At 38.5% G+C, this 12,769-nt stretch overlaps 2 protein-coding genes across 4 annotated transcripts in view; both read left to right on the top strand.

Moving 5' to 3' along the window:
• The window catches only part of LOC135495312 (protein FAN-like), a 137,043-nt gene that overhangs the window by 105,673 nt on the left and 18,601 nt on the right, over positions 1–12,769 (top strand). The window lies entirely within an intron of this gene.
• Positions 1–12,769, top strand: part of LOC135495337 (FMRFamide receptor-like) — a 94,819-nt gene that overhangs the window by 76,194 nt on the left and 5,856 nt on the right. For 2 of the 3 annotated variants that reach the window (XM_064783821.1, XM_064783822.1), the window contains one exon: positions 7,447–9,017. In XM_064783821.1, coding sequence (XP_064639891.1) covers positions 7,955–9,017 — 1,063 coding nt within the window. In that variant the 5' untranslated portion in view covers positions 7,447–7,954. Of the gene's footprint in view, positions 1–2,750; positions 3,369–7,446; positions 9,018–12,769 lie in introns of those variants that run through there. The other variant, XM_064783820.1, reaches the window with a different exon arrangement.

The raw sequence follows: 12,769 nt of genomic DNA, 5'->3' as shown, positions 1-12,769 counted from the left end.
CTTGCTCACTATACATCCTATACGAGCACTTAACGTTTACCAAACAGTTAATAAAGCAATGAGCTCAAATTAGATATTACTGTTCGACATGCAATCGTGTCTGTCATGTCTGTTACCAGGGTCCTATTATGTTACTGTCCATTTTTTGCCGCCGAACGAAAACTGCTAAGGCTTTTTTTGTTCAAAGTTTGTTTCTTCTTGGCAGCATCTGATTCAGGGAACATAGAACCCCGGGAACGTAGATACCACCAGTGACGTGTGGCTGGCACTCGAAATAGTTTTTGCAAAAGAATGTTGAATAAATTGGATAGGCAATATGCGCTGTGGTGAGTTCATCAGACCAGTCGACCAACAGAGTTATGCAAGAGATGCAGCTAATGGCCTACCCATACATAATACAGTCAACTTGTCATTCTTGGCATCACAAACATTTTGAATAAATCCAATAATATAACTGACAAAAAAAATCAATTGTTTCATTTGAATCAAATAATTCACTTTGATGTTGGCTTACAACAGTCATAAAATTCGTATAGATCTAACTTTAAAATTGGCTTTAAATTTCATTTTGATAAGCCAGTCTCAAAAAGCCAGTTAAAGGGTAAATCAATTATGAGATAAAGTCTTTGTTTTGACTTCTGACTTTTTGAAGTAATACAACTCTCTGTGGACAAATGTTTTTGTTGTTGGGTGACGTATTCATGGTGAAGACACTGTGGTATTATCCTGGCTCAGGTCTCTAACTAGCGGTCATGAGGTAGCTGCTTTGTTCCCCACTGCCGGAGTGAGACTCTAGACAGGTCCCTTTACATTATATACCTTATTCCATGCAGCAATAATGCTCATACTGGGGTTTCAAGTGTTGTGTTTATGTAAGTAGACAGTTGCTTATAATTCTCTATTGGAGACTGATGATCACCTATAAAGGTAGACAGTTGCTTTAATTCTCTATTGGCGACTTATACTGCACAACTTCAACATGATGATTACTTATAATGATGATGGTGACCTATAGTTTTGTATTCATTTGATCACCAATCAACAAAATAGTTTTTTTATTGCTTTTTGTCCCAGGTGGATAAAGGCACCAGAAAAGCAATCACGAAAAGCTGCAGAACTACTGCATCAACCGTGATTAAATTATTGCTGGATGTTGACCAAGGCTCCTAAGTGATTAAATCTGCATTCCCATGAGAGTTGCAATGAATGCACTGGATGGTATCCACATAAACATAACTTGATATGAATTAATATTTCATTGATATTCGTTGTGTATCACTGTTCTACTGCATAATCAATTTGATGCAAAATGTTTGCTAAAATATTAGCCGCACTTACACCACCTGAAAATGGACCACCAATCTTGGTTCGGGAACCAATGCCGCACCATCGAAAATCCACCAAGCGCTTACACCAGCGCTGCAGCTAGTTATAAAATCCGGCTACAGATGGCGCGCAAACAATAAACTGCATGCGCAGAAAGCGCCATTTCGAAAGCGCCGCCTGGAGCCGAACCATCTAACTAGCTAATTGCCGATCCATTTGCGCGTACACCACGACAAAGCCGAGCTTTTAACAAGCCGGGCGAATTTGGACCATCAAGCTTGGTGGGACAAATTCGCTCGGCAATTTGTATCGGCAATGGATTGCCGAACCAATTTGTCGCGGCAATGTGGTGGTGTAAGTGCAATTGGTCCACCAATATTTCGTGGTGTAAGCGCAGCTATTATGTTCATGACAGTTTATAGGCAGGAGTTCTGACATGTTTCTTTTCTCCATGTTCTCCCAGACATGTTGCTATCGCAGTACATGCGGATTTTAACCTCTAGCTTTTACTGCGAAAGTCCTCTGTAAAAAGAAACAATTCAAAATAATTTCTTCTGCTTTAAAACAAGCAAGACAATTTTTCACACCCTGTACAACAGTGAAATAACAATCATTGATATCAGATACGATGGGCCGGCCACTAACTTGTATGAATGGTAAAGTGTTCTCTCAAGAATTGAGCTCCTTGACTCAGACAAAGTAGATGTATTTGTGCAAGAGCACTCTCTGCCTCAAGGTCAACCATCTCCTGGCAAATTGCCCTCTTGGATCCTTATCTGTATACGTATAAAGATCCGCGATAAGTCACTGTTCTCAACCTCCTTATTGAGCATGTTATTTGGGGCTGAATATGAGGCTCTCGAATTGTCTCCCAAGCGACTCAGTATGTGCTTTCTATTTTGCGTTTAGTAAGTTATTTGAAAAATGTTGGGAGTTGTGTCATCGGCATGTGATACCCGTGTCAAATTCGAAAAAAAACTTTTATTTCTGTTGACAACATCAATTAAGCACCACATTCTTGCAACCCATCTGAGGTAGATTACAAACCCTGGTCACGCTTTTCGCAATCATGGTCGATTATTTCTCAGCAATTCCAGCGTATGACTGCAAATGCTCCCTGATGTATTTAAGGAATGTTGTAGGAATGCCAAAATATTGCTAGTTCCATATATCTTGCAGAAGATCTATATAATGAATTATCTGAATGACTTCATATATCTCTGATTGATATACACCAGAAAAGGTTTAATTAGCTGATTCCTTTTCAATTTCAAAGATTTATTGAGTATCAACAACAAAAAAATGAAAAAGCTTCTTTATCCCAGCTTTGCTTCTTGTTCTGATCATCGAATAGATATTGTCATGTAAACATGTTGATAAGAACATTCCACAATCAATGTTTTGCAGGTTTTCGATCTGCCGTGACTGTCAGCATCTGTGATTGCTGCCCAACAATCTCCGTTGACCAACAGCTGATGCCAGTGTTTCACAGAAAAACCTACAAATCGTTAAAAGCGCCGCTAATGTAATCGATCATTTGCAGGTGGCTCTCATCGTCAACGATGCTTCGAGGAATCACACATGTTCCATACATGTGAAGTGCCTCGTCCGTGCTACAAGTGATTTGATTCTTTGTTGGGTTTAACTTGGGATTGATCCCTTTCTGGGGATTCCCAATCGAGTAAAGTGGAAAGTTCTGACGTCTTTGTTGACGCGGTTATCGCTTCCATGTCAGCTGCTCACTGTTCTTGGAATTACTTGGATTTTATCGGCGATGTCATCATCGACGTAACAATACTTCCAAGGAAACTCACAACGGATGTTTAGTTGGTGATTTCGGCAACGACAGTTGTTTGTGGGCTGACGCAGGAGGAAGGAAACAAGTTTAAAAGTAACAGCGAGTGTTCTGATGAACTCCGAAACATATTTATCGGATCAAATTTAATTTTAGGAGATTGAAATAAATCTGAAAGGATACTAATCAGAATAATAGAAAGGAGGCAGTCAGTGCGAGTGGAAATTTGACCGGACTGTTGGTTCAGGTTTGTATGCAGGTGTCATTCAACATGTTCAAGGACAGAGTCAGTTTATGTAGGTAGTTTTGGCAATATTGTGGATGTTACTGATAGTTTATATATTATTCATGTTGTTCAGTGTGAAAGGTTAGGATAGGAGAATTTGGAGTCAAAGAATCTTTTAAAACTTCTTCTTTCTGGGTTTTTTTGTGGAAAGGTATGTAGAGCCATTTTGATTCATAAACAGAGATTTTTTTATGTTGAGCAGTGTTGGTTGGTAAAGTCAGAGATTTGTTGATGTTGGGCAGTTTTGGTTTGTAAAGTCAGAGATTTGTTGATGTTGAGTAGTGTTGGTTGGTAAAGTCAGAGATTTGTTGATGTTGGGCAGGGTGGGTTGATAAAGTTGGAAATTTGTTAATATTAGACTGTGTTGGTTGGTAAACACAGAGATTTGTTGATGGTGGGCAGTGTTGGTTGGTAAAGCAGAGATGATGGTTAAAAGCTGACAGAGAATTGTTTATTTTCTGTTATAATTTAAAATTGAATCATTATTCTTTTTAATTAGAAATTAAAAGAAAACTGTCAATAAAAATTCATTGCAAGCAGAACAATTGATAAAATTTGACATCACTCCAAGTCATACAATATCACAATTCAAATGTTTGTCAAGTTAATAAAGTCTATTATTGATACAGTACTCCCATGAGTTTTTGAGAGCACTTAGTAATAACCCTGCACAGGAAATTTAATCTTGCCATTGATTCAAACTAATACTGCCATTTGAGACCTCCGATATAATTTCATACTTATTTGACGTGTTCCATTAACTTAAGTGGAGTGTTTAAAGACCTTGATTCAAATTTGAGAGTATCTAAAGTAGCAATGGTTCAAATTTAGCACAATTTTCACTGTCCTGTGATTACAACTCAGGCTGTGAAGGTCGTATTTGAGTCAGTAATCTTTATAATTTTGGTAATCCTTCTCCTCTTGCCAATGACTTCTTCTGGGCACCAGTTCAACAGCTTCTTGGGGAGTCTGTCTTCTTCCATATGGACAACAGACCCTCTGTACCAGCGGAGAGTGCTACATTATGCAATAAAAAAAGACATTAATGTTTTAAACCAACAGAACCTAACAACAGAAATTCGTTTTTGTGTCTGACAGAACAACAGATTTGGCTAAAAAAATTATAGTTTGTAGTTTTTCGAAAGTTGTCATCACCAAATGTTGTCCAACACCAAGCTTTAAGTTGATGATACGAATTTAACACATTTTATAATGATAATGAATAAAAACTTAGAATATTCTTGTTAACATCAAATCTGTTTAGCAGAAGGGGATGGTGTATTGTTCTTGTGAGAACTATGATTAAAAGTTAGCGGTTTTCAACGAAATCTATCATTCTGTTCAACGAAATAATAGACTTGAACGAAATCTATCATTCTGTTCAACACAAAAGCTACTTCTATTGTTGGGATCTATTGGGTTAAACAGTGATATTTCAAAGATGCTTTTGCCTTTGATAACACCAGCTGGTTATGATCGAGGCATAAATGCCAACTCGAATATCAAAGATAACATAACTATCATGTAGACTTTCAACCAGGCTGGTTATTATCTATAGTAATTAATGCACAGGATTGGTGTCGTAATAGATACGGATGGTTGTTTTTCATTGTGTTAAGTTCACCACTGCAGGATTGGGTATTGCCAGTTACATGATTCAGAGAAATTAAAAGCATTGGTGCATCTGCCAGTACTACATAGATAAAATTGATTAACACAAGTGCTGAGTCAAAGTAGTTAAGAAGTCTGAGAATGACGTCATATATACAATTCTAAGAAATTTACTGCTTTGTTTGTGCCCAAGGGAGATGTCTTCTGCCAATTCAATCTGTTGGACACATCATGCTGCTTTCTTTGTCTTTGAGGTCATTGTCAGTAAGTCTTCGGGAATGCATTGTAATCAGTCGATTATAATCTTGGGGAGAATTTGGGACTTGATTTGTCGTGAGGCTTGAACAGGAGAACTGATAACTTGTGTCTCGACAACAGTGGTATTTCCCTTGCGCCTTAATTTTGCATTGTAAGAACTCTTTGTAACCATGTCTAAATGGGATGAAATCCCAAAGGAGTGTAAAAAGCTGCCGGAAAGGAACTGCTTGAGTGTGAATTCTTCCCTATTTCTGGATATAGCCTCTTGTGCAATTTCATTCCCACATCCTTATTTTCCTTGCAACATAAAAACTCTTTCTGTGCAAAGTTGAAATGTGCCTGAAGAGCAGTTTTTCTTTAAACTTTTTGATACGCCAGCTTAGCCAATCAGTGTCTTTTCGGTAACTAGCTCAGCCATCCTACATCACATACATACAATGAGAGAGTGCATTGCCATATCTTTGAGGTTGTTGTCTTCTAGTCTTCTGGGATGTATTTAGTATTCTGCCAAAGACTCCGGGTCAGCGCTGGGGAGATTTTTAGACTTAATTAGTCTGGCGCCTTTGAACAGGGTAAATAATTACGGGTATCTCGACTGACAATAATTCTTGCGCATTTTTGCAACATGAAAACACTCTCTATAACAAGGGGTACCGTTCCCAACCATTAAACATGTTAATATGTTAAAGGTTTTCAAAACCTCTAAAACCTTTATTTCTAAGAGTTTGGGATGTCATCTTGTATGCTCGAGCTGACAGGTATACTGCTGATGGTCAGAATGTATAACGATACGGTCATGAATTTCACAGACTTCCGCCCCAATTAACTCATTTCTTTATGCTGGGTCTTGTTCTTTATTTGAAGTGAATGGCCACTTTCTCGTAAACGATTTTCCCAATCATTGATTATGTCAATTGAATATAGTTCATCCTTGTACCTGCATAAAACATTGAAGGACCAGATCTAGTAAACATACATCGTCTGCCGAATACCATCCGAGGCAAACAGTCTGATCTGTGGGTAGACCTACTCTTGTATTTTTGCAGCTGTCCGAAGTATCCCAATTGAAATTTGAAGGACCGGATTGCATAAAACTGAGCTATGTAAAATTTGAAGGACCCGATCTTGTAAACATACTTGTCTGCCGAATACCGGTACCATCCCGGGCAAACAGTCTGATCTGTGGGTAAATTACTCTTGTATTTTTGCAGCTGTTCGAAGTACGCCTTTTGAATTTTGAAGGACTGGATTGCAAGGTTTCAAGTGGGTTTGCTCAGACATTCTGTCCATTTGCAGATTTTGAAAATATGTTGCTAAATCAGAAGTTGTATGTAATCTCGTCATTTCCCACAGTGAAAAAAATCCTCTGTGGCACTCTGAGTCTTACGCACTGCAAGGAAGTTTTTGCATTAAATGTGATGTTTTATTTCTTGAGTTTCAACAAAAGGTTTGGAGGGAAAAGCTTTGGTTTTCAGATCCAGGGTACTGCGAGCTATATTTTACCATAGTTATCTCAAACATGTCAACGATTATTTTTCAAAATGGCATTTAGCTGCTTTATCGTATTCTGACATGTTTGAACCCTAATTAATTTGGCAGCTGGATAAGAACAGGATGTCTTCCCAGTCTAATTGGCAGCTGGATAGGAACAGGCTTTCTTCATAGTCTAATTGGAAGTCTAATTGGAAGTTTGATGAAAATAGACTCTTTTCACAGTCTATTAGGAAGCTGTTTTAGAACAGGCTATTAAGAAGTTGGATTAGAACAAGCTATTTTCACAGTTTAGTTGGATGTTGGGTTATATCTGGTTATATCAAGTTGATTCCTTTCCAGTTTAATTTAATATTTGTTGATAATTCATTGCTCTTAGTTTGATTTTTGACATAACCAAGAAAAGGTTTTTTTCTATCCAATTTGGATGGTGAATTGATGTAACTGAATGGTGGATAAGCCAATGCTACCATTCAAACTGATTGGCAGATTGATATACTTCATGTTCCCCAATACGTGTCTACATTATCCAACTGGAGGTTGGCTGTTCCAAACAGGCTGTGTTCTGATACAAGCTTATTGTATGTCAAAGTTTGAGCTCTTCCACATTATACATTGTGCAATTAAGAATTGCCTCTGTGATTAACATTTGACCCCAAATTTCATCATTTTCTTCCAGATATTAACTACTTCAGGTGTCAAAAACAAGAACGAAAGAACGGGGGAAACAAAACAGTATGCAGAATGGAATTTGCTGGATAAGCATACGACTTTGGATGTTGGATTCAAACATTCCACTCTGATTTCAAGTTGGATTGGAACTAGCTATTCTAAACTGGATGTTGGATTATCCGTTCACCTGATGTTGGATTAGAACTAATTGCTATCTTACTTGCTATATTGGATTGAATTAAAACTTGCTATTTCAGGTTGGAAGTTGGATTAAAACTTGCGATTCCTAGTTGGAAGTTGTGTCAAAACATGATTGCTGTTTGGAAGTTGGATTAAAACATGCTCTTTCTGATTGAATTTCTGATGAGACATCATATTGATATTGGATATTGGTTCAGCTCGTGTTTGTCGAAATGAGATACAGATTGAAGGAGTAACGTTTTATGAGGATTAGGGGTGCAGCCTCAGTTGGTGTCGATTACATGCAACCCATCTTGTGAAATACAGTGGCAATCATGCTGATAGAAGTCGAGGACGGAAGCATGAACGGCTCAGGCCAGGCTAACGGGACGGAGATGCCTAATATGGTATTGCCCTACCATGACTATTATGGATACGTCTACTTCTGTGGTCCGTTGTGCGTCCTTGGATTCATTACAAACTTCTTGTGCATTGCCGTTCTCAGTCATGATAAGTCTAAAGTATCAACATCGTTTTTTCTGCAAATGCTAGCACTTGCTGACAATGGATTGCTAGCTGCGATGTTCTTTACAAAGGTTCTCATGACGGCATCAGCATATCATCCAGACAATTCAAGCCTTGCTGCATACTTTCAATTCCTCACCCGCACAATGTACCTTTCAAATGGATTAACTGAGATTTTCAAAATGTATGCCGTATTAATGGTAGTATTAGTGACAGTGGATCGTTGCATTGCGATATATTTCCCACTGCAGGCATCAAGACTTTGTAACCTTAAAACAGCAACTTTTGAAGTCTGTGGATTACTTGTGTATGTTGTGATATTCAATATGCCCCGTTTCTTCGAAATGCGTGTCATTCAAGTATACTCTAATATCACAAATACGACATCATATACTTTTGAGCCCTCCGATATGATGAACAATCATAACTATAACGTAATTTACAACACCGTGGATAGTTTACTGAACCTGATCATTCCCGTCCTGGGGGTATTCATCATGAATATTGCCCTAATTGTGCGTCTGACGAACGCGCGGAAATCCCGCATGATGATGACAAACGCGTCCAACCGTAACAGTCATTCTGGAATAACGTTGAACTTAGTTAGTGTCGTTTCGATGTTTGTTGTTTGTGAGACACCGATTGCCATCACAACGATATTACTCGCCAAGGACATGTATCAGGGGACGCAGTCTTTCGACATGATTCTTGCCCACACTGTCTCCGACTGTTTCCAGGTCTTCAATTCGTTCAGCAATTTCTTCATCTACTGTCTCGTCGGGCGGAAATTCCGGAGGATCCTCTGCGACGAGATCTGCTGCCTGAAGAAGGCTCGGCACCTGCGGATGAGCTCATGGAGCAGAATTACTGCGGGTAATTCCTCTACCAAATATACCAAAGATTCTGTTGTCACCCTATCCGTCACCACCATTTAAACGTCACAGCCATTTCTTGTCTAAAAACACACCACAGTTGTTTTTGTGGTAAGTTCCCCAAGTCTTGTCTCCTCGTGTCAAAGTGTCGTCGTGTCCAACCTCCATTTGAGGTTTTGCTGTGTAAGTCTTGTAGCTTTTGGTAAAGTTTGAAAGGTATCTATTTGGTTTATCTTAAGTTGATGTCTTTGAAAATCTTAGATTGATATGTTTGAGCTGGATATCCACTAATCATTCTAATTGCTTGTTCACCCTGACTTGTCTGTCTGCACTTTACCATTCTGTTCAGTTATTGACAATTTTGATGTCATTGGCGTCATACATGTATGTAGTATGTGTGTTTGGTCCGTAGAAAATGTTTTTAAAACTGAACAGGCGTTTAAAAATCATTTCATTCAAGTCTTGACAGGTTCGAGCATGATTTGAAACTTGCCTAAACTCAGCATGGACAAAACATTGTCCGAATGAGGTAAAAACAGTAATCAGCTTAAAATTCTGGCAATTGAAATGAAGTGCCTTGTGCAGATCACAAGCAATTGATCAGTGTGAGGTACGAACCCAGAACCTATTCATTTAGGGAAGATCTTTAAACCGCTGTACCATGCCCTGATCAGTAAAAAAGACCTTGTCAGAAAAGAAATTACTGATGCTGGCACCTAGCATTAAAGTGTTGAACTAAACCAAAGCATCGTTGCATTTTCATTCCACTGCTGTGATGTTTGGTCATCATTTATTGTTGGCAAATGAATCTAACATTCTTCAAAATTATTTATTGGGCAATTACTAATTCATAGGGAATGGTGATGCAGCTGGTACCGTAGCATCAGAATCCTAAACAGATGCAGAGGTCCCCCTCCTCCTAATTTCTAACTTTCTTCCAAGTTCTTCCTCTTCAGTATTTCCTCTGTTGGTGATTTTCTCTAGGGAGTAGTCCTCCTCAATGGTGGATGAGCATTTTCCGTGCCACTATGGTTAGGCGCCAATTGGATTTATTGGTCTAGTGACTCCACATCGCCAGAGGTAGAGTCCACACAAGCAACTCATGTTTCTCACTTGCTTGGATGTTTAACCTGCCCTGGCAGAGAGGCCAGATACAACATGTACAAGTAACCTCGTTTTACATCTCATTCGAAGGACTGAAGAGCCAGGAATCTCAGTTCCTTGAAAGCCAGTTCATAAAGAAATACTATCCTGTTTTCTTCCGGGATTGAACCCTGACCTTTTGCGTGGTAGCCAGCAGTGTTAAACACTAGGCTGTGAGGCTCCTTCCAAGTTCTATTGAGGGAATATTTTGACACTGAGACGAGACTTGGGTGATTTCAAAAGAAGAAAAATTGAAGATGGTGTGGTGATTGAATTCTTGATAGAATCACTGAACTGCTAAAGGGAGAGTAGTCCAAAGAATATTTTGAAATTATGACAGCCATCAAAGTATCATCCCTATATACATACCACCCCATTCAAACTTTGGTTTAGTCCGTTGAATCTGGTAAATTCTTGTCCTCATTGAAACCAGACTACCCTCGTTGATGATATTCCCTTTTAGTTTTTCAATATCCTTGAAATTAGAGCATTTTTTATAACTGTTTGGATGTAAATCAGGTTTAAATCTTAGGATCTGCTTAGTTGGCTGTTTTTTTAAGCACTGCAGTGGAGGTATCGAGCTTTGTAATGTATTGTAGCACTGTCCTGTGAAGTTTTGCTTAGGCCTTGGCTTTGTTTCACGTTAATCACATTTATAGGTTTTGTAATTTTTTAAAGTTTTCATATTATTGTTTCTTCAACCTTTAAATGAAGGCAAACATTTCTGGCTGTTTCAAAGCGAAGTGATTGACATGTGTGAACGTCATATCAGTTATGTCTATCATTTTTAATCATCACACACTTTGTTTATTAGTATGATTTTGTAATTGATTTTATTAGGTTCTGTTGTCTTTTTACTTTTGACTTCTATTATTTTATCATTAAAAATATGTTGAGGTGGAATTTTTGATAAAATTTTGATTCCTCACACATCGCAGCGATTATTAGTGCAGGTCAGAGTTGACAAAACTTGTGCGTTTGACATGTTTGATGGTGTTCAAAATATATTTATAAAATTGTGCATTGAATTTTGTGGCCTTATCAGATTTTAATCATTTGGGTTTTTTGTTTCTTTTGAGATTCCATTTACTCTGTTCTTGGATCTTTTTGTAAAAACTTCAAAGTTACGGTAATTAATGACATCAGCCTAAAAGACAGTAAAACCTACTTTCATCCTAAAAATTAATCAGATAATTAATCAAGCCTTAAGAACTGCCTCGACTTATGATGTGATTAAAGCTTAACCAACTGAATTAACCCCCCAACCCGAAGATCACTTGGGAAAAGATTGCTCACACTTGCATGATATGACTAAGGTTTTTACCGAAAAAAAATATACAACCCACAACAATCACCAACTTCGTGCTTTATCACACAAACCAGAAGACTCCCGATTAATAAGGTTCGTCAGCCAAACAACTGGACAAGAAATATAATTATATTTCCATAATTGGATTGAACCCATGACCTTTGACACTGAAATCCTACTGGCTTGGCCTATTCCCTACATCAGATAACCTGAGACACCAATTGGGTATTGTGGGTTAGAGGTTAGTACCTTGGTGTTGATTAACAAACTTTTTCATATTGATCTTCGGGCGAGTAATTCAATTGATGGCATAGAATTGGCATGTCAGAGATACCAAGCTGCTATTTCACTATTTCATTCTAAGCCGCCTCATTTTTGTAACGTTTTGTAAAAAATTATGACTAATCCAAGACAACCTGAGGCTTGATTAATCAGGACTGCTCTAAAAATGGACTATTCAGTTTATAAGAAATAAAAGTTTTTGCCTGATTAATTTCTTCGCTTCCACTCTTTTTTCACTCCCAGTAGTGATCCAGTGAAAAGGGGTGATTTAAATTGCTGTGGCCTGCAAAGGTCATCAAAAATTTATATCTCATCTGCCTAAAATCAGTCACCGCTGGTTTGTCATTGATCGCAGGTCATTGCAATCACTGATTCTTGCCATAGGTACCTGCTAAGAGCACGGAAAAAAAGCAATTTTTTGTGCATGCAATCATGATCACAGGTCGCTGCGACCTCAAACATACATTTGTGGAGTGCTTCAGGCAACGTGTGGGTCATTTTCTCTATATGTGCTTTCATCTTTTTGAAACTTTGCAGATACATCGCTGAGCATTGCGTGTTGCAAGGAGAAAGGTTTCTTTTCTTTACAAGGTGGGACAGCTCGAGACAAGAAATCGGTGCACTAGTCCATTGTAAATGTGAGCTATCCTGGTATTCTATGCACAATGTGGCTGTCCATCTTGTTGTGGAGCATCTCTATGCAAAACGTGGCTTTCCATCTAGTCGTGGCCGATCTCTACGCACAATGTGGCTTTCCATCTAGTCGTGGCCGATCTCTACGCACAATGTGGCTTTCCATCTAGTCATGGAACATCTCTGTGCACAATATGCCTCTCCATCTGCTGTGTTTGGTCTGCAATCCTGCAGCAGGGAACATAGATCTGACAAACCGCTTTCTATTGGAGCACTACATATATTGGGCTTGGTTAGAAGGCAATTAGTGGCTGACTTATGTGGTCAGTCTCTAGTTGTTGAAGTGGATAACCTGTCAGGATAGGGAACCCCAACACTATGATGCA

The sequence above is a fragment of the Lineus longissimus genome, chromosome 11 (assembly GCF_910592395.1).
Source record: "Lineus longissimus chromosome 11, tnLinLong1.2, whole genome shotgun sequence".
NCBI lineage: Eukaryota > Metazoa > Nemertea > Pilidiophora > Heteronemertea > Lineidae > Lineus > Lineus longissimus.
Note: the sequence above shows the minus strand (reverse complement) of the source record. Positions and strands in the feature narration are given on the sequence as shown.